Genomic DNA, 20,816 nt, shown 5'->3' with positions numbered 1-20,816 from the left:
CACACACAAGGGAGGGGTGGGGAGAGGGAGCCAGCACTGAGCATTCCTGGCATTACAGCCCACTGACAAACAATCCTAACTTTATCCAGCGAGCCGGGCCAACTGAATGGCTGCAGTGTGTGGAGTTTACCCACCGAGGGGGGCAGTGCCCAGACCGATCCCCCCACTCCATCCAGACCATCCAAACACCATAATGTCCGAGGTGGAACTGTCACATTTCATGTGCAGTGTCATCACTGTCAGTGTGAGTCCCGTGGGTTTTGTTTACTGAAACCAAAAACTAAATCCTAATCAGAAATCTCATAATCTCCAGTGTTTGGACACATACGCGCAAGAATTCCAGTGTTTTCATCTGTTTGTTCTTCTCATCATAGCAGCACCAGATGGCCATTTCTTCATCTTCAGACTTCTTCACCAAAACACTTTCATAAATTCTATGATACATGTCTGGTGCTATAAATGAAATGTGTTCTGTCAGCTGGGATCAAACAGATTTGAAAGCACAAAATAACATCCGCCTCCTTCGACTATAAAATATATTTTATGGTGCCTCAGCAGCTCCTCGCCTTGCTCTCTGTGACAAAGATCAAAGTATTGTCTGCTATTTTATCATGGTGCACTCACACAGACACGCATGCATAAACACCACACTGCTGCTATAACACATAATTCATCTTGTTATCTCACACTGGTTCAAAGGTAAAATAGAGGAGGGTGAAAGTTCAAAAACAATGACACCACAAGGGTCTGTTAATAGTTCCGGAGCTTTTGATCACCGCACATGATCTTCCTTAGCTTTTGCCCAACTGTCATGGAATTGATCGTTGGTGCGAACGCTTATTGTCCAATCACAGCTTTGTAGCCATAACCAGACTCGACAGGTCCCTTGAGCTTTGAATTTCGACATGTGCTGGCACAATGTTGGTGGGGCCATGTGAAATCCTCCTCTGGTCTCCTCCTGTGCTGTTGGACGTCATGTGCAGTCCATCACCGAGTCCCTTTCCATTCCTGGAACAGGAAGCGTAACGCTGAGAGAAGGACTTGGTTGTGCTCTCCATCAACACCGGTGGACAGAGGACTGTTGAGGATCTACGTGTTTTTCGAGAGAAGGGTGACTCACAGGGGGAGGCCCATGGGTCCAACCTGATGTGGGTTTGTTGACTCAGGTCCCAGTAAAAGTCATTGTTCCACATTTTCCAGTTTTCCACATGCCTCAGAGCGGCTCCTCACCCCTGCTGCAGCCGCCGTCTGACCACTCAACCCAACAATCTGACTCCCACTGCGAGGGACTGCAGGGTTATTGGCTACCAGTTCACAGAGCACATCTACTCAATATGGTTGTAATAACTCCATGGCTCTGTGCTGATATTAATCTGAGCAAAATCATTAAATGCTCCGTGTCTTGATGTTGCTCCGAGGTCATCGGAGAACTTTGGAGGACGGGGATTTCCCGTCTCAAAACCAACATTTCCGTCAAACCGAGATCTAATGGAAAATGAGGCCTCATCAAAACACATAAATCAGTGATTCTCTCCACCATTGCACAGTTCCCATTTGAAACATGTGCTTCTTTCGCCAAACCATGTCCCTCTGTAATGTGTATCAACATCAACTATCAGGGAACTGTGTAGAAAGATCATGGAAGCCTCAACTCTTATACATTTTTTCTTCTTTATCACATTTAAACGGTACACTGTGTGCCTGTATCTTGTTCTGAAATTCAAAATTACTCCTCAGCGCAAACACATTTTTCAACTTTATCATAAACACTAATGACAGATCTCTGTCTGGGAATTTAGCAGCAAAACTCCTATAAAAATATAAAAAGGCATCTGTTCACTGCAGGCCATAAATTTCACAACTGGCAGCGGCTATCAGGAGAAAAAGTGTTTCCAGGTGCTTTTTTTTCAAGAATCACATAACTCATTTCAATGAAATCTAAAAGTAAATAATTGGATAATCAAACCAAACTGAATGTGTAACCATGGCAAATATATTTCTGATGGCGTTAGACGATATTTTCCAAGATGAAAACCTTTCCGGGCCCTAACACAAACACAATGGAATTTCCAATTGACTACTTGAACTCATTTCCAAGCATTAAACTACACTTATTAAACAGTCAGAGGGAGAGAAATTAGAGTAAGTAATTTTTATTTTGTGTTCCAGCTGTTTTGTTGATAGTCTTTATTCTCGTGCTGTTAGTCCCTCTTTTTATAGCAAGGTATAAAACTGAGCAATTCCCTCTCTCATGAAGTATTTTTGGCTGAAAACCTCCAGGTTTATTATTGATGGAATAGGCAGGATGACCCCAGGAAAAATTATAATAAAAAAAAACAATTTTCCTCCTGTGATGGCTTCAGTAACTTATCATTAGCTTTTATTTCAAATAACCAGCTGAGGCAGCATTTTCTTATTAATAAAATAATTATATATTTGAGCTCTTGAGCTCTTGGTGCGTTGACTTTGGTGTGGTCTGTTGTGTTTTTTGGCTAAAATATTTTCTAATAACTGGTTTTATCCTGACTGACTGGAAGACCATAAAGCTGGATTTGGAACAACCTGCTCCATCCACTTGTGTCAACTTGCATCGGATACAAGGTTCAACTTTTCCAAAGAATAAAATGATCAGAGTTGGAAATATCACAGAGGGGACAGAGCACACAAGGCTTTAGTTTAATTTGTCTAGTCATTCTAGTCAGGGTGTGTGAGCTGAGCTCTCTAGATTTCCCCTGCAATATTTTCTCTAGCTGTCGGCATTTTAATGAGGAAATGACAGAATAAATTAAATGAAGTTCTTAATTTTTGTCTGCCAGTTTCTGTCAAAGAAATGTGACCTCATCCTGGTGTTTTCTCTTGTGGTGTGCCCAAAGGCTCCATTTAAGGGGCAGTTTTATTTGCATTAATAATTCTGTGATATGGGCCACACTTTTAGAAATTACAAAAACCCTTTTCATGCCTATATGCTGACAATATGATAACGTAGTCCCCATTAACATTAAGGGCTCTAGCCACTGTTCTTGGATCTCAGACAAATAAAATGAAATGAAATCAGACAAATAAATTCTGACATTTTTAGCTTTTTCCACGAAAGGCAGACAGATGAAATGAAATACTGCTCTGATTTTGAGTTCTGGTCTTACATGCTTTTATTACTACTATAAATCCCTTTATATGGGAGTCAGTCAGTCATCCATACCCTGAATAAACCATACTGCCCCCCCTCAAATAGGCCTGAGTGTAGCAAAGAGTTTAAGATCATTTATATTTAATGACCCTTCATTTTTGTTTTTGATTGCTCAAGTATATATAAGATTCCTCTGTTAAGAGCTTTGATCAACTCTTTTTACATTGTGCTGTTCGGGTCGAATCATGGCTTTTCAATGGAACTAAAAAACAACAAAAGCAACAGGAGAAAGTAGCTTCCCTTATCTTCTACATTTACATCCGAAGACTCCACATCACCTGCTCAGACCCTGAAGTGTACCGGGCAGCCAACAGTAACCTGTGGCCTTCATCAAAGTGATGTAACTCAATAACCTGATTTCTGCAGCTCTCTGAGCACAAACAGTAAATGGATAACATTGCTTTCCCACATGGGATTCATAATCTTCTTTTTCCTTCCTCCTGCTTGTTCATCTTCTCCTGAGGATAAACAGATGTCCCGCATGTCGCTTGATTTGTTTTTGTAATACCATCTGCTCAAAGCATCATTAAAAAGCTACAAAAAATAAAGTAAAAATAAATAAAATACAACCCAAAACATCTTGATGTGATAACAGTAAAAATGAAAACTTTAAAGATTGTATGTACATTGTCGTCATGTGATCTGCTCGCAGGAAGTCGGAGCAGATGAAGACAAGGGCGTCCTCTGCTCAGCGGAGAAAACCTCCTCTGCTCTGAGACTTCTTGACTTCCTGACGTCCACATAGACAGAGAGAGGCTGTGTGTGCTGTCAGTGAACCGAAACGGAAAACAAATATACACATCATCCCTAGACCACCTAGCCAAACAGACACAGAAACACACCCACAGCAGTAGTAACACACACACATGCACAGGGATTGATATATATCTTTACATCAACCCCAGAGACCTATTGTTCACGATATCACCCACGCATCAACAGGTCCACTTATGTGACCTTGGAGTGACCTCCAAAGCCATCGAGAGGTTTCTTTTGTCAGAGCTCTTGGACAGGATTACCAGTTTCCTTTGGGCTGCTGCAGTCTCATGTGGTTGTAATATATCCACCACAAACTTGAAAGAAAAACAGCTGAAAGATGTTTGGATAACCTCTCATTCTTTTTTAGTTATTTCTTTCTTTTTATAGATTGATTTTGTCTCTCTTGGATGTCACTCTTTTCCGTTTCTTTCAGGTGGATCCAGCTGAAAGGAGAAACGACCAAATCCAAAAAATTATATTGGAAGTTGTCCCCGGTGTTATAATGATAAAAAGTTTAATGAGTCTATTGTGTTTTGCTCATTCAATAGTTTTGTCCACTGTGCAAGGTTTTGATGGAGCAGATCTGAGGAACAAAAAAAAAGCCCCAGCAATTACTGACAAGACATTTCCTACAGCCGGGGGAAACGTTGCAGATTCAGAAAACAATGAAGTAATAATCAGTCACAGGTGACAGCAAATGAATAGACAGAAGACCAAGAGAAACCCAGAGCCTCACAGAGGTGGTGCACTTCCATGTAGAAGAATGTATATGCTATCTAATTTTGAAAAACACATCTTAACGTGGTGTTAATGATGCCATTTCGAATTTGAATTTCGGGGCTAATGGACACTTGGATGACACCACAGGAGCAGTATGGAGGCATTTTAAAATGTTCTTTTTTTATGTCTGAGGAGGAAAAAGCAGTTACTTCAATTGTATTGGATTTGGCTGCAATGCTGTTTACCCCTTAAACTCCAAAAGTGTTTTGTAGACTCAAACACTTCACCCACCCATAGTGGCCTAGTGGCATAGTGGTGACATAATAAGGGACTTTTCAGTTTTGGACCACCCCCTTCCTGATGGAATAATAGTTGTAACACGTTGTTTAAAGCGTACAGCCATGATATTCAAAAACTTGTGAAAGACAGATTTTTTTAATTAAGGTTGCAGAAGCCAAGCTATCCAAATGTCTCTATACGAGTCAACCTCCAAAAACACTGGATCCTACAATTCCCACAATGCAACTTGGCCAGTGTCTTTTTGTGTGATGGTCACTGAGTTGTGACAAATGACATGTGTACTTTTCAAAGCTCTTTCAGATACAGGAGAAAATATCCAGCTGGTTTTACAGACTAGTAGATTTAAACTGAGTAAAATGTAGTTGCAGTTTTCAGCAACAAACAGACAAACTTTTCTCGGAGACCAACCTAGGATAGAAATAAGCTTACAAGAGTGTTTGTGGCGTTACATGTTTTTGTACACTGACCATCACTAACTGGATCATTTTGCATTGGGTTCAATTCCTACTGGTCATGATTTGCTGCAGTTCCTTGAGGTGAACATCTAACCTGTGCAGCATCTCATTAAAACAGAAAGCTCTGCAGAAGCTGCTCATACAGGGAGGAAAAAGTAGCTGTTAAAGGGTTTGAACTATGGTGCTCTAATTGGATTAGTGGGCAGTTGAGAAGGAAATGAGAGTAAGAGGGGATTTACACACTAACACAATTTGGCAGTGTCGGAACTCTGCTTTGTCAGTGCAGCATGACCTGACGGGTTTGTGCAATGTGTCTGTTTTTTAAACGCCTGGATAATTCAGAAACAAGTGCAATTACTGAATCCTTTTTTGGAACAAGGAGACAAACACAGTGGGGTTGTCTGTCTTGATTGAACCCAAACACAAAATTATGCAATTTTTTTCCAGCTTCTCCTCAATTCATAACAGACGTGTTTGCTTCATAATTTCAAAGGATTATTGTTCACCCTTCCGTCTCAAAGCAGAGGGGTTATGCACTTGTTTGTGAGCACAAAGGCGAAGCTCAAAGCTGTAACGAAGAGAGCACAGGGATCAAATCGCAGCCTTGGGAAGAACCACAAGATCTTTTTGCAGACGCACTATACAAATGACTCAGTGCCTGCCCGGCGTTGCCAGTGTGTAATTGACGGTTGTGCATAAGTTATAGTACAACATTTTACATTTCCCTTTCCAGGCTTTTCTGCCTTTAAATGCCTTTTGGGGGATTCGCTGTGCAGCTAAAGTGTGAATGATTTTCTCTGTGTCAATTCCTTAAGATCTCCAGTAAAAAAAGAAACTTTTTGTAGTCTAGGAATTGGGTTAAACATCACTTGCTAGGGGCATAATTCAAATTTGGTTTGGTTAGTCATTTAGATATTTTGGTTGGATTTTGTATAACAGTGTTACCACCAGTTATTTTTGTCAAAGGTAGCCTAAAACCGTGGCACCACCAAAACAGTTTTGGATGTGGTGTGTGTGTGTGTGTGTGTGTGTGTGTCTGTCTGCCAGTAAAGTAGAGACAGCTGAAGGTACAAGGATGTGCTTAAAGTCTTTGGGTGGTCCAGCCTCTCCAGGAGATCAAGCCTAGTTTTTGCGAGTGCCAGCACTGAACAGTGGTCATTATTAACAGACAAACCAGGCTGGGATTACCTTCCAGCCAAATGCAGATGTGAACGTCTAAACAATTCTCCCACACTGTTTTGACATGCTCTATTACAGGTTCTGCATCCTCCACCAGTCCCAGAAAAAAGAAAATTTGACAGCTAAATTAAATCATTCATTTTCTGGTCTGATGTCATCCAGGAATTGCCATAATTGCTCGGCCCTGGCGTCTCTGGTCTGTGACTGGCAGAGACACCAGTCCTGGGCGAGGTGCACGATGAGGAAAGTGTACTTGTGGATGTTTCCTGCTGGGTCTGTGGTAACTCTTTGTCTGTGAAAACATGAGGGGGTGCACTGTACAATACGGGGGTACAGGACCACTCTCCACTTTCAACTTTCTACTACGCCCACGAGCAAAGCGGGATGGGACTTGATGCGGTCAGACCCCGAAGGCTAATGATAGACTGTGGAACCCAGCAGCATGCGGAGGCTCAGGGCACTTCAGTGCAGTGTATGGGAATGCACACGGATGCCATTATGTAACCATGCAGCGCCACAATGAATACAGAGTGAGGGGAGATTCACAAACAGGGACCTACTCCTCATTCTTTGTGTAAAATTCACATCGCAGCTGCCTCTGTGTTTTTTTCCCTACATCTCCACCGCAGCAGTGGAAGAAGAAGTAAATAGGATAAGATGATAAATACCACAGTATACAGGAGGCCTGTAACATCACAATATCACAATATCACAACACAAAATCATGCAAGTCAAAGTTACAAGTCAGAGTCATTCATTCATAACCTTTGCTTGACACATTATTTCAGCTTGACACGTTAAATGACAACACCCCTTACACTAACCCTATAACCCTATGGGGCTGGGAAACAGCTAACCTGTCTCTGAGTTGTCCCAAATCCCAATTTGATCTGGGATTGGATGATATTAATAATTAAATAGCATTTTACATTTGTAGTTGAGTTGGCTGTCGATTGTTCCCTCTACAAGATTGGGAATTATCCAATTATATCAATTTTATTATAATTTTTAAGGAGGCCCTTTGTGGTTGAGTTTGACTTAATATCTTATAGAAAGTGTATACTGGAAAATAACTTGTGGACAAAAAGAAAGAGAACAAAAATGTATAGATATAAAATAGCACCTGTCGGCACAATGCAATATGTTGCTCATCCATCCATCCTTACATTTTAAGCATAGTATATGCCTCTGTGAAATATAAAGCAACATAAATCAGCACTTGATTACACATATCTTCATTCTGCTACTTGATGGGATTAGACGAAGGGGAAGACAAGCCATAGTGGTACAAGGTGTACGCACAGGTCTTGTGAAAGAAGAGATCATACAGTTCTCTCAGTCTGAGCGGCTGGGAGAGGGGTCAGAGGTTTCACTCTGATTTTCTCTTCCTCATCCACAGGGTTAATTGGCAGCATTAAAGGATGTCGCGGGCTGATCTCGACTGCTTCTTCCTCTTGGCCTGCTTCCTCTTTTACCTCACGAAGAGCTGTCCCACTTCTTGAGCCGGCCGACGCCGTCTCCACCTGCCAGACACACTGCTGCTGTCCTCATGCAGGGGCAGGGACGGCTCACACTCTCAGCCTGTTGTGTAACACTAGTGTAAAGAGATCATCTTCCTCACTCAAGACAAGCACTTTCACCTGCAGTCGTTAACACAGTCATCCTCAAATCCCTGCACCACAAGCACACAGTCTTAGAATAATGGGCCGTGCTTTATATTTCAGGGCTATAAATTGGAACACACTGTTGTATAAAAGAAATCCGGAACACTTGCACTTTATCTTGAGGGCAGACATTTAACTTTTCCAGACAATACGGTTCTGTAATGATATACAATTATGTGAGAGAGCCTTGCTGTCTATATAAACTGTGTCCACATAAACTGTTGGGTACGAGTGCATTTCTATAGACAGAGAAATTCAAACCAATTAAAGCCTTGATCCCGCTGATATTTGATCCGACTTCAAAACCAAACCGTTGTAACTTGCATCTCACATGCTCATGTTTCCCACAGCGGAGGCGACGACCAGCAGCAGGGATGTATCTGAGCTGCAGAGGGGCTCAGCTCCTGGTGGAATTGGGAGGAAAACCTTCATGCATTTTGAGCTTCTGGCCACTTGTTCCCTCAGGAAAAGATTTCCTATGAAATCAGGGTGTGATTGCCTCTAAAAAGTTTTCTAAGAGTTGAGACATAAACACATTTTTTTACAGGGATACGATGGATCTTGTAGAAAGCACTTGCTCGAGGAATCTCGGGAAGGTTTGTCCTCTGAGAATTTGTTTAACCGACCTCAGCTAATTCAGTGTGTGCACCACAGGACTCAGAGGACGACTATGAATACCACTGGTTCTCAATGCATTTCCAATAATCTCATTCCAGTCAGGATGATTTGGTCTCATCTCAGCCTCTGGGTGTCTCTGCAATTGTTGGAAAATAGGGCCCCTACTGCCTCAGCATTCACACTTTAACGCTATCACACACTGCATTGCAATTCTCTCTTACTCGAGATAAATCTTGAGAAACATTTTGGATTGTTTTGTGTCTGTATAGGACCACTATAAAAAGCACTTTGCATTTTTAATTTTGGTACTTGTACTTTTACTTTTGATACTTAAGTACATTTCAACACCAGATACTTTTGATACTTAAGTACTTTTAATATGAGCTACTTTAAGACTTTTACTCAAGTCATTTTCTGACGGGTGACTTTTACTTTTACCGAAGTCACTTTCAGGTAAGATATCTGTACTTTTACTCAAGTATGGCTTCCAAGTACTTTATACACCACTGCCTGCCTGAGCCAACAGAGTCCACATAGATAACCAGACTCCTCACCAAATCTTTCTCTTCATTGGCTTACAGTCAAATATAGAATTGATTCTGAGATGTAATTGGTGACTTTAAAGGCCCTTGTACCCAAGTGCATTTAGTCTCTTTTGACACCGTTTGTATCCGGTCTTAACCTGAGGTCCTGAGCTAAAGCCATCCTACAGTTCCAGCCGAGGACCAGAGGTGACCACATGAAATATAATCTGTGTCTTCAATGCAAGAAGAAGGTTACATGTCTGGACAGGATCGGATCTGGCCACGGACTGTGCCCTGACATTACAGCGCCCTCTAACGGCAAACTACTGTTAATCCAGGAAGAGGTTTTTAAATATAAACTTTATTATATAATATAAACAAAAAAAGTCAATATCGTGTCTGCAAAAACTCTGCAGGATAAAATCCCCCCATTCTTAGTTGAAGTGAATGAGGTAATGCTTACATGATAAATTGACTCAGGGTTAGGTTTAGTCTTTGGCACAACAGCAGCTGGAACTGGTGCGCAACACTGGAGTGCACACAAAGATTAATCATTACAAAGTGACCCCGTTTGAGGTGAGGTGACAACCTACATCTGGCGCGCACACACACACACAGACACACACAGCCACACACACACCCACGCACACACATAGCTGGTGATATAATGCAGTCAAACTATATTGACATAAAGTTTGATCAAAGTCTGACCCCCTACTCCCCTTCATTTTGTTGAGTTTTAAATGTTTTTTTTAACTCAAACTCCTGCAGGTGGAGGTGTGTGTGTGTTTGTGGTCCCATGTGTCTACTACGGTGTCTATATTTAGTTGTTGTCATGTGTGGCGCTGGTCAGCTGGGATCCTGCAGCAGGACACGCCTCTGGGCTGAATGGAGTGCGCCGTGCGTAAAGTCCGAACGGCAGCGGATCCATTTTTCCCCCCAAAAACCCTCACCTAGCGGTTTCTAAACAAGCCTCCAATCACCACTGTTGAGTCGCTCAAAGTGGATTAAATGCAGCGATGACGCGAGAGGAAGATCTCACCCGGATCGCAAAGAAACTGGACAAGATGGTGTCTCGGAATAACACGGTGAGGCTTTATTTTGACACCCGCAGGTGGCGCGTAGTCCGGCCACCGCGTGTTGCTGTGCCGCAGGCCCGCCCGGGTTCTGCTGGGGAAGTGGAGCGGTTTCCCCGCAGGACTCGGAGATTAGTTTGATTTGGTTTAGACTACGCGTGTGTGTGTGTTTGTGTGTGTGTGTAATATCTGCACAGTTGTTGTGTGTGGGTCTGGCTCCACTGCAACAAATGGTCAACAGGTGTTTGGCGCATAAATTTCTCTCGCTGGACGTGTCGGATTTCCAGTGTGCACAGCTCACTCGCTCCGCTCTTTCCAGCTTGTTCTTTCTTTTTGTGATTCTTCTACCGGTTGAAACATTAAACAGAAACTAAAACACAACAACCCAAAGTAAACAACGGGGCCTGCTGTCAAGGTCGTGTGTGTGTGTATCTGTGTGTGCGTGTGCGTGTGTGTTTTGTCTGGATCTGCACACGGGACCTTGTTTTCATGGCGCTGCTAAACCACAGAGTCAGTGAAATATTTGCGATCAGAGTAAAGCCGACAGTCGTGGAGAAGCTTATTCAAAACCTGTTGTGACACATTCTTTGACTTTAGCGTTCATTTGTCTGAAATCCTGATGAGAACTTTAAAATGCAGAAGAGAACCTGATTCTGTTTTCTTTTTGTATAGTTCCTTTTTTGAATGACTGTTTGCATCCATGACAAATCTTTACTTGTCACATATTCACCCACACATTTACTCCTTCAGGTGATAAGAGTCAAGTTTTTTCTAAATGAAAGAAAAAATAATAATGCAAAAAAGTCAACGTTTTAGCAAATGAGTGACATGCACCTGTCACCAGCACATATCAGGAGATGTGTTTTGTATTAAAAAAAAGGAATTAGGTTTAAAAATGCCTTTAGAGGGTTACAATACTGAAAATACATGAATATTTGAATTAAGTAATTGAACCTGAAAAATAGTGTTTTCTTGCAGAATTGAGGGAGGTGACATTTCTTTATCCTAAAGGTGCTGAGAGGAGAGTTTTGTTTTAAATGAGACGAAAAATATTTATGCAAAAAAAGTCAATACTGTTGCTCATCAGTGCCACATTCCAGACTGTGGTAACCCTCCAAAATATAATCTCATTATCTCAGTGTATGGAAAATTATGCACATTGGTGTTGCTAATATAAAAAATATGGAATTACTTAAAAGACATTTAAATACTGAAAATCAAAGAATATTTTGTATTTATGACCAAGACTGATGTTTTTTGAATTCATTGAAAGTAAAAATCTTGGCGATGATGTTGGCTGTGATGATTGTGTTTGTGCAGGAGGGCGCCATGGACCTGCTGAAAGAACTGAAAGGTTTCAACATGACGCTCAAACTTCTACAGGTAAGATAAGATATATACATTTGATTCATTCATAGTTGTATATTAGATTAAACTACAGTTCTACCATTGTTTTTATCAGCCAATTAACTTATTAGAAGCAATGCAATATAGCAGACATGATAAATAACACAAGTGCATGATCATTACAGTTCACACTTTAGACTTAAATGTGTGTATTTGTTTTAGGAGACGAGGATTGGCATGTCTGTGAACGGGATCAGGAAGCACTGCACAGACGAGGAGGTCATTGCCTTGGCCAAGGTCCTCATTAAAGACTGGAAAAGACTTCTGGGTACTCTCGACTTATTTATGATTTACACTCCTGATTTATTGAGCAGTTGTCTGTGTCTTAAGTCCACCAGCAGACGGAGAGATTTGCTGATGTGATTCTCTCACACAGACTCAGGCCCCTCCCACTCTGAGAAAGCGGCTGAAGTGAAGAACGGACTGGACTCCGGCAAAACAACAGTGTCTCCAAACAGCTCACCCGCCGAGACACAGAGTAGGTCAGTACTTTCATGGCTGCTGCACAACCACACAGTGACCAAACTGCTTTTGGTTCCACTGACAATTACACAAAGTTATGCACCTCGAAAAATAGGTCAACTCCTCCTACAACAACAACTTTGTCCACTCTAGACAATCAGAATATGTCAGAAACATTTATTGCCTGAGAATATCCTGCAGTAGTAAGTTGTATTCAAGGATAATGGGAAATAACATAAAGACATTTGTTTCTTTCTTTCTCATTTGAGCTTTTAAATCTCAAATTTTCATCTCTTTACCATTTAGGTAGCATCACATCATTAAGTACAGTTTTTTCTGCCGTCTGGAAGCTGTAGAGGAACTGATGTAATTCTTACTGTGCCTGCAGGGTTGATCTACAAGGAAACAAATATAGCAGCACAAAAATAACCTGGGATTCATAGAAAATAAAAACAAAGATGTAAATAATGATGATAAACAATATTCAGCACCAAGGACAGTGCTGTCTGATTGGATCATAATCATCTAATTTCTGTGCGTACTCTGGAATAACAGTGATCACATTATTGATGAAATAGTGATAATGTAATAGGTACATTTCATGGCAATCGTGTTGCCATGAAATTGAGGTTTCTAAAGAGGTTATGAAAGCAGTGATTCAATTCAAGTAACAAATACTGGATTTTAATTGTGTCCAGAGCACTAATGTCTGTGATTATCTCCCTCCAGCCCAATAATCACCACAGCCTTAATTACACACTGTTCTACAGTAAACTTGTTGAAATTATAACAAGTTAGATAATTTGCATTTCAATAGAGTTTTTTTTTACCTTGTGTGTTTACCTTATGTAAGTGTTTACCTTGTGTAGCACTCGTTAACATCAGTCAATTCAGAGAATGAAGGGAAAAGTTGGGATAAACTTTAAACGACCAAGACCTATATAAACTAGAATAGCACTCAGTTGAGCACATGCATCAGCCAAGGCCCGACATTCCCCTTAAATTCAATGTCGCTGCACACACTTGCACACAATAGATATCAGTTCCCTAAATATAACTGTTTTTCCCATCAAGATCCATGAAGGATTCCCTTGCAAATCAGTGAAAATATCAAAAAATCTCACAAGAAAAGTGAGAAATAATTCCAGGATCCTTCCCCTGATCCAGGTCCACGACACCTTCCCCGACTCATACTGATTCCTTCCACCAAGTTTTCTGGCAATCTGTCCAGTAGTCTTTGCATAATCTTGCTGACAAACAAACAATCAAACAGACACCTTTGCTTATACAAACTACTGTAACACGTAATGTACATCATGTATTTAACATTGTTGCAGATACTTCTTTATTTTTCTCACGATAAGAGATAATTACACAGTTTGCTGGAGCCCCTTTTGATAATTCAATTATAGGTAAATAATAACTAGTAAATATAAATAACACCATGTTATCGTTGGTTAACCTGATGTTGGTTTACTACATCAAATATGTTTTTTACTAAGAAGGATGTGGATAGTGGCACAAAAAGTTTCTGTTCAAATGTGGCCTTAGTTACATCAGGACAATAAACCTGACGTCAGTGAAACTGGTAAATGTTTGCTGTCTCTTGAACAGAGGTAAAAACGATGCTTCCTCTGTTTTCTGTTAGTCACAGGAGACTGGATGTCAAACTGAAGCATGACTCAAATCCTGACAAAAAACACACAGATAAAAACATGAAAGAGAAACATAACGACGAGCCCAAAAACAAAAAGAGACACGGGGATGACCTCGGAGACGGAAAGCACCTGGAGGAGCCCCAAAACGAGAAACCTCCACAAGAAATCAGGAAAGAAAAGCATTTAGAAGAGGCCAGGAAACAAAAAGCTGTGGAGGAGCCCCAAAACGAGAAACATCCACAAGAAATCAGAAAAGAAAAGCATTTCGAAGAGGCCAAGAAGCAAAAAGCTGTGGAGGATCCCCAACCGGAGAGGAATAACAAGAAACAGAAACAATTGCAAGACCTGCAAAGTATAAGACACAAGCTACAGCAAAGGAAGGAAAGGTCGTTGGAGGAGGCGAAAATGAAGAGACACATGGAAGAAGTGAATAAGGAAAAACAGCACGAGGAGCCCAAGAAGCACAGAGAAGAAAGTAGACACGAGAGGCCGCAACACGAGAGGCCGCCTAGCCAACCCCAGAGAGAGAAACCTGCTGATGTTCACAGGCCGATATTTGAAAGGTGAGCAGAACTGTGGCTCAAACACTGGTGATTTCACATCAAAAACATCCTGTAGAGTTTCAGGCTGAATTATTCATTTCAGGAGGGGAGTCTTGGACGGCAACCTTCTGTATCCCTCCCGCTTCCCGTCTCCTCCTCGCCCCGCCCGGCGTGCTCGGCCTCCTCTCCCGATCAAACGCCCCTCTGTGGACGTGAGAAACGACAGGTCAGCGCTCTGAGGCCGCTGCAGAGCCTCCTGCTGATACCGCATTACATAACGGTTGCTGACTTACTCATATGCACTGACATTTATTCATGCTGTTCCACAACCAGACTCACGGGCTAACAGGACACCCGCTGTGCATGGTGCATGCTGTGATGAGGCATCCAGGTGTGTCTTGAGCATGCAACATTTCCTTGGAAACTGGCTGTGCAGCGCTCTGATCTGTCCTGTTGTGGCATTTGTTCAGGAAGGACGGGAAAGACCCTCCCTCCCGACATCCTCGTCCTGCTCCACCGGCTTCTCCTCCGGCGAAGCAGCGACCTCCGCTCGAAGTGAAGAAGGAGAGGTCACTGCTCGAAGTGAAGAAGGAGAGGTCACTGCTCGAAGTGACGAAGGAGAGGTCACCGCTCGAAGTGAAGAAGGAGAGGTCAGGCAAAGCATGCTGTGCTGCATGTTTGTGATGTTTGAGTGCAGACAAGTTTGAGGTTTTTAGGGGATTCTCAAACCGATGATTGTCATGTCAGGAAAGTTCCACTGGACCCAAACGCTCCGATAGCTCCGCTGCCTTTCCACCTTCATCCTCCTCCCCCGAGGTCAGGGTCTGCATGGCCACACTGACATTTCCTACCATTATAACCCCCTCAGCCCCGGTTGATTCAGCTCAGCTCCTAATGTCTCTTCCTAATTTAGAAAAGAGCCCCCTGACCCCAACGCTCCTCTTCCTCCGCTCCCTCTTCACCTGCACCCCCTGCCGCCTCCTCCGAAGCGTCCCTCGCTGGACGGGAAAAAGGAGAGAGAGAGGTCTGAATCAGATGAGTTCTTATTGCAGTGTCTGCTACCCTGTGAATTCATGTTGGAAATTTCTGCTCTGCATTGAGCCCTTGTGTTATTTGCCGCAGCAGGAAGGAGACGCCGGACTCGAAACCTCCTTCACAGAAGAAGACATCAGATCATGTGAAGAAAGACAGGTCCGAGATCTGAGAATCATTCTCCGTCTCATTCATACTTGAAGAAAACAATTCTGTTGTGTCTGGAGGATCATCATTTATATCAGACAGTAATCTGAGAGTTTTATCAGTGATAAATCTTAGGTTTGGAATAGATTTAGATTTAGAAAACCCCTCAGTTAGAACATGGGACAACATGATTTAAGAGAATAATGATTTTCAGGTTTATATTTGAGTAATGTTGTTTTTTTCCATTAATCTGCAATTGCTTTTGTATTGGGAGTTTTTTGGAGCCCTCTGGATAGTTTGTCACACAGCGTCTGTTTTTCTCTTAGTACAAAGGCTGTTTTCTTCTTGCAGGAAAGACTCATCAGATAGCAAAGTGTCTAACAAACACTCCGATGAAGCCAAGAGAGAAAGGTTGGCCTCTTGAAACTAACCTTTGTCGGTCTTCACTGCATGAAGAGGCTGCCTTATATCGTACTGCTGCTCTTCTTTTCAAAATAAAACACACATGTTTCCTCTTCAGGAAAGATTCGTCTGAGTCTAAACCACCACCTCCTAAAAAGCCCAGTTTGGATGTGAAAAAAGAAAAACACAGGTTTGCAAGGAGCAGGAAAATATATATAAATGAATATATAACATAATCCCATAATCCTAATAAGTGTGTATTTGATCTTTTTAAACTTTAAGGTATAGATACGTGAATATAAAACATAATCTCATAATCATAACACCGGTGTATTTTATCTTTTTAAACCTGGTATCTGGGTAAAAATGGCGTCAGTGTCCCTATCCTATTTCTCTTTTGTTGCAGGAAGGACTCCTGTGACTCGAAGCCTGAACAACCTGTGAAACGTCATTCGGTCGACTCCAAACCTGAAAGGTAGAACTCGTGTGCATTTATTTCCAACTCAGTCACAATAACAAACATACGTCAATAAAACCACATTGACTGAAAGAAATTCATCACCTAGAAGCGAGTCCACCGATTCAAAGAAGAGCAGCTCACTACCAGCAAAGAAGCTAACATTGGAAAGGTAAATTATATTATTATCACCAAACTAATGAATATCTGATATTAATTTTTTTGCACATGTAATGATTTTGGTTGTGTGTCCTAGGAGAGAGTCTCAGGGCTCTAAGACCTCCCAGCCTGGACCTCCACAGAGGAAGCCCTCGACTGACAGCATTGAAAGGTATCTCAACATGATCGTCCTCGATGGTTAATTTCGAATTATGACAATGCTCCTCATGAATATTTTATATTCAATCTAGCTGAAGCCATAGAATCCCACAGGACACGACAACTTTTTCCTCTACTGTCGACGATCGAGTTTGTGAGTTAGTTTATTGGTTTCACAACCTGATGAGTCCGGTCTCACTGCTTTCATCAGCTTTGTTTCCAGCAGCAGCAGAAGCATCCAGATGGTTCTGGTGAAAAAGCTCTAATAAAACCACAGTGTGTCACCTGCACAACACCAAACAGCAGACAGAGTTATCAACTAGCTGGTGAATATATTGGAGCGTATAGCAGCTCGTGTAGCAACGAGTGAGATATTTGATTTGAGTGGGTAGAGACCACAAACAGAGCTGAACAAGAGGAAGATTTAGATTTGGCTGCTGAATGTAAAAATAGGTAATTGCGTGATAACATGTTAAACATATATATTTTACAAGTAATAATAATTGTTTGTGTTTAAGACAACAATCTAAGAAGATGTAATGTAAAAAAAATATGACCAGCTCAGTCTGGAAAAATGTCATAATCAAAATTCCACTTTATGTTTTATTTTCAATGTGTCCTTTTTCACAGAAAGGGAAAACCGGACACCCCTAAAAGTCCCACCACCCCGACCAGCCCCATGTCACCCAGCTTCAGCTCTGCCGGGGGGGCGCTGTCCCCCCACCTGGCTACTGGAGAAACCGTCAGGGACAAATGCATTGAGTTGCTGGCGGCTGCACTGCGCACAGACAGTGAGGCTAATGCTGCACGTTAGAACAGTAACACACAACAGCAGCTTTTTCAGACATAGACAAGATGCAGGTTCTGAGCAGCAATAAACTGCACAAGTATGAACTTGTTGTGTGCTTATTAAGTGGAATTATTTTTTTCTTGTCTTCACAGACGACTACAAAGATTTTGGAGCAAACGTTGACGGCATGGCAGCTGAGATTGAAGATCATATCCTTCAATGCAGTTAGATGTGTGCTGCTGTTGTTGGTTCATTCAGTGATGATCCAAATGAAACAGAAATTTCACACACCACAGTGGATTTATTTCTACCTTGACTGCGTGTTTGCACATATCTACCAGGAGATAAAGGTCACTGATATGAAATATAAGAACAGAGTCCGCAGCCGCATCAGCAACTTGAAGGACCCCAAGAACCCGGGACTTCGCCGGAACGTACTCGCACGGAGCATTGACTTAGGCCGCCTCGCCAGCATGTCTGCTGAGGTACACGCCACTGCAGCTTGATCGTCACTCGTTATGCTCTCACGAATTGTGTTTGTGCACCACATATTCACTTGATTTCCCATCGTCCTCTCGGCTCGTCTGATGTTGTCGCTTTGCAGGAAATGGCCAGCGACGAGCTGAAGCAGCTGAGGAACGTTCTCACTCAGGAGGCCATCAGAGAGCACCAGATGGCCAAAACCGGGGGAACCTCCACCTCCCTGCTGCAGTGCGGCAAGTGCAAGAAGAAGAACTGCACCTACAACCAGGTAAACTGTCCCACATGTTCAACACATAATACACACACAGATACTGAATGAGTATTAAGGTGAGTGAAATCTGTATTTTCCTCTTCAAAAAAGGAACAAATTCTGAATTATAATGGGGCACACTGGACCCTTACACAACACGTAATGGGCCCACATTACATATTTATTTATATGTGTAATTATTAGCAGGGTATTCCTTTATGGTTGCCTTTGTGTTGCAGTGCTGCATTTATCATGATTATATCATTATTATGAATTATGTGGGATCATTGAAAGAGCACTATGGCAGAGATGGAAACCTGATAACAGATCTGCGTGTTATTATTCCATTAAGACTGGAGTAAATACTCCATAATCAGGTAATTAGGAGAGAATGATTGTGCCTCAGGTTAATTCACGTCTACTCTACTGCTGTGTGTGTGTGTGTGTGTGTGTGTGTGTGTGTGTGTGTGTGTGTGTGTGTGTGTGTGTGTGTGTGTGTGTGTGTGTGTGTGTGTGTGTGTGTGTGTGTGTGTGTGTGTGTGTGTGTGTGTGTGTGTGTGTGTGTGTGTGCGTGCGCGTGTGCGTAGGTGCAGACACGCAGCGCTGATGAGCCGATGACCACATTTGTCCTCTGTAATGAATGTGGAAACCGCTGGAAGGTGAGTCCTTTCGTCCTCCTCGTTCCCCATAACTCTAACCTTTTCTGTTTTTGAAATAATTTTTCTAAAACAATCTTTTAACTCCTTTTTTATTTTATTTCTAAATTCCAGTTCTGCTGATGCCTTCCGGGTGAAACCAGGTGTTTTTTTTTTGGTGCATATTGATCTAGATATTTTCTATAATTGGAGCGTTTATACATTTTTGCAGCTAGTGATTTGAGAACAGTAGTATTCGTACGATTTTTACTTGACATTTTGACATTGACGAGCATGTGCTGAGAATAAGGGTTTTGCTTTATGTGAATTTGAAGACTGAGCATGAGTCAAGAAATCACCCCACTTGGAGAAGACTAAAATCATTTTCATGGTGCTATCATGACAGGATGACCATTGTAATACAGCTATTTTGCAATCTCATAGTACAGCTGTTCACTTTGTAAATATCGAATGCCAATAAACTGCATAAACCATCAGTGTGATAGCTTTATAACTGTTTAATAAAACAAACCACACAGTCTAATGCGGCATCACTTATGCAGCACATTTCGCTGCATCATCATTCAATTCATTTTGCACATTAAATTTAAGATTATAATCATAAGAGCATTGAATCAAAATCTGCATTATATATGTACGATTAATAATTAAACAATAACGAATAAATCCGGGTTATTAATCTATTGAATATGCATCTGTATTTATTACAATTTATTATTCATTTTTTTATGAAAACAGTGTATTGGGGTAACAGACAACATTGTTTGTGTGTTGCACCACTGAATACAAACAGTAGATGGCAACAACTCGTCATTCTTACAGACACTGGCAGCACAGACTGTCATTTTTCTTTCCAGAGGTTTAGGACCACAAATTAGACACTTACCTATTCGATGCCAGTTCTGGTGGAGCCTGTCTACAAGTGTTCATTTATGTCACAAGCTTTCAGCCTTACAGCAGCAATCAACAATACAAACCCTTGTTCTTAAAAACATATGAGTTCGCTATGAAAATACTTTCAGGCCTTGAGCAAAGTGCAGATTGAGTTAAATCAATCTACAGTTTCTAGAGAAACGACTGGTTCTTATGTAACATTTAGTGCCTATTTGAGAAATATGGACTTTATTCCAGTGGTAATAACTGAAAGGGAAAATCTCCCCTGCAGCGCTCTGTTTCAGTCTCCACCATCTGGTTTCCTGTGAGCTGAAACCACAGTCATTTACGTTTTCTGCATAATTTCCTCCATTTAACTGCCCACTGTTGATGTTGATATGCAGGCAGGACCCAGAGAGCATCAACACTGTATCACAAAACACTGTGTTATTTACATTGCTGCCATTTGTTATCCTGAATTCTTGAAGTAGGCAGGAAAATGTCAAACAAAATGCAACTTAGACTCAACATATATCTGTATAGTCCCTTCTAGTCTTATTTGGATTCTTATCAGCTTTTCTAACAGAGATAATAAACAACACATGCAGGCTCTACTGTTCTGTCTACTTTTTTTGCGAATGTTGGATTGTGCCGATCGAAGGCAGTCGGCCTGATTGGGTCACTGCATTGAGAGATGACCTATAAAACAATGCAAGCACCCTGACCTTTAATTTACATTAAGTCGTAGAAGAAGAATAGATTTATAGATTAATAACTATCAATCTGGTCCGCCAGTTTTGTTGCTTTGTTAAATATTTAATGCCATCTTTTACATTCATCTCCAATAAACTGTCAGC

The 20,816-nt window shown here is 41.6% G+C and overlaps 1 protein-coding gene across 5 annotated transcripts; it reads left to right on the top strand.

Moving 5' to 3' along the window:
* The first annotated feature begins 10,163 nt into the window (after positions 1–10,163).
* On the top strand, positions 10,164–19,562 carry tcea3 (transcription elongation factor A (SII), 3). Of its 5 annotated transcripts, none has more exons than XM_061081353.1 (15): positions 10,186–10,494; positions 11,803–11,865; positions 12,052–12,157; positions 12,266–12,371; positions 16,082–16,141; positions 16,251–16,322; positions 16,539–16,607; positions 16,702–16,761; positions 16,846–16,920; positions 17,538–17,698; positions 17,850–17,911; positions 18,033–18,182; positions 18,302–18,448; positions 19,018–19,089; positions 19,201–19,562. In XM_061081353.1, the coding sequence occupies exons 1-15, from the start codon at positions 10,426–10,428 to the stop codon at positions 19,207–19,209; spliced, it is 1,281 nt and encodes a 426-aa protein (XP_060937336.1). In that variant the 5' UTR covers positions 10,186–10,425; the 3' UTR covers positions 19,210–19,562. The 5 variants fall into 5 exon arrangements, with proteins under 5 accessions (XP_060937339.1, XP_060937336.1, XP_060937335.1 ...); XM_061081352.1 differs by having other exon boundaries at positions 10,188–10,494; positions 16,699–16,761; XM_061081354.1 differs by lacking the exon at positions 16,082–16,141 and having other exon boundaries at positions 10,188–10,494; positions 16,699–16,761.
* The last annotated feature ends 1,254 nt before the right edge of the window (positions 19,563–20,816 follow it).

The sequence above is a fragment of the Limanda limanda genome, chromosome 11 (genome assembly GCF_963576545.1).
Source record: "Limanda limanda chromosome 11, fLimLim1.1, whole genome shotgun sequence".
Classification (NCBI taxonomy): Eukaryota; Metazoa; Chordata; class Actinopteri; order Pleuronectiformes; family Pleuronectidae; genus Limanda; species Limanda limanda.
This window is presented reverse-complemented; position numbering and strand designations above follow the sequence as displayed.

Coding starts and splice junctions, on each gene's coding strand:
- tcea3 (XM_061081352.1), top strand. CDS start 10,426: ATGACGCGAGAGGAAGATCTCACCCGGATCGCAAAGAAACTGGACAAG. Junction 11,866..12,051: donor TGACGCTCAAACTTCTACAG/GTAAGATAAGAT, acceptor TATTTGTTTTAG/GAGACGAGGATTGGCATGTC. Junction 16,323..16,538: donor GTGAAAAAAGAAAAACACAG/GTTTGCAAGGAG, acceptor CTTTTGTTGCAG/GAAGGACTCCTGTGACTCGA.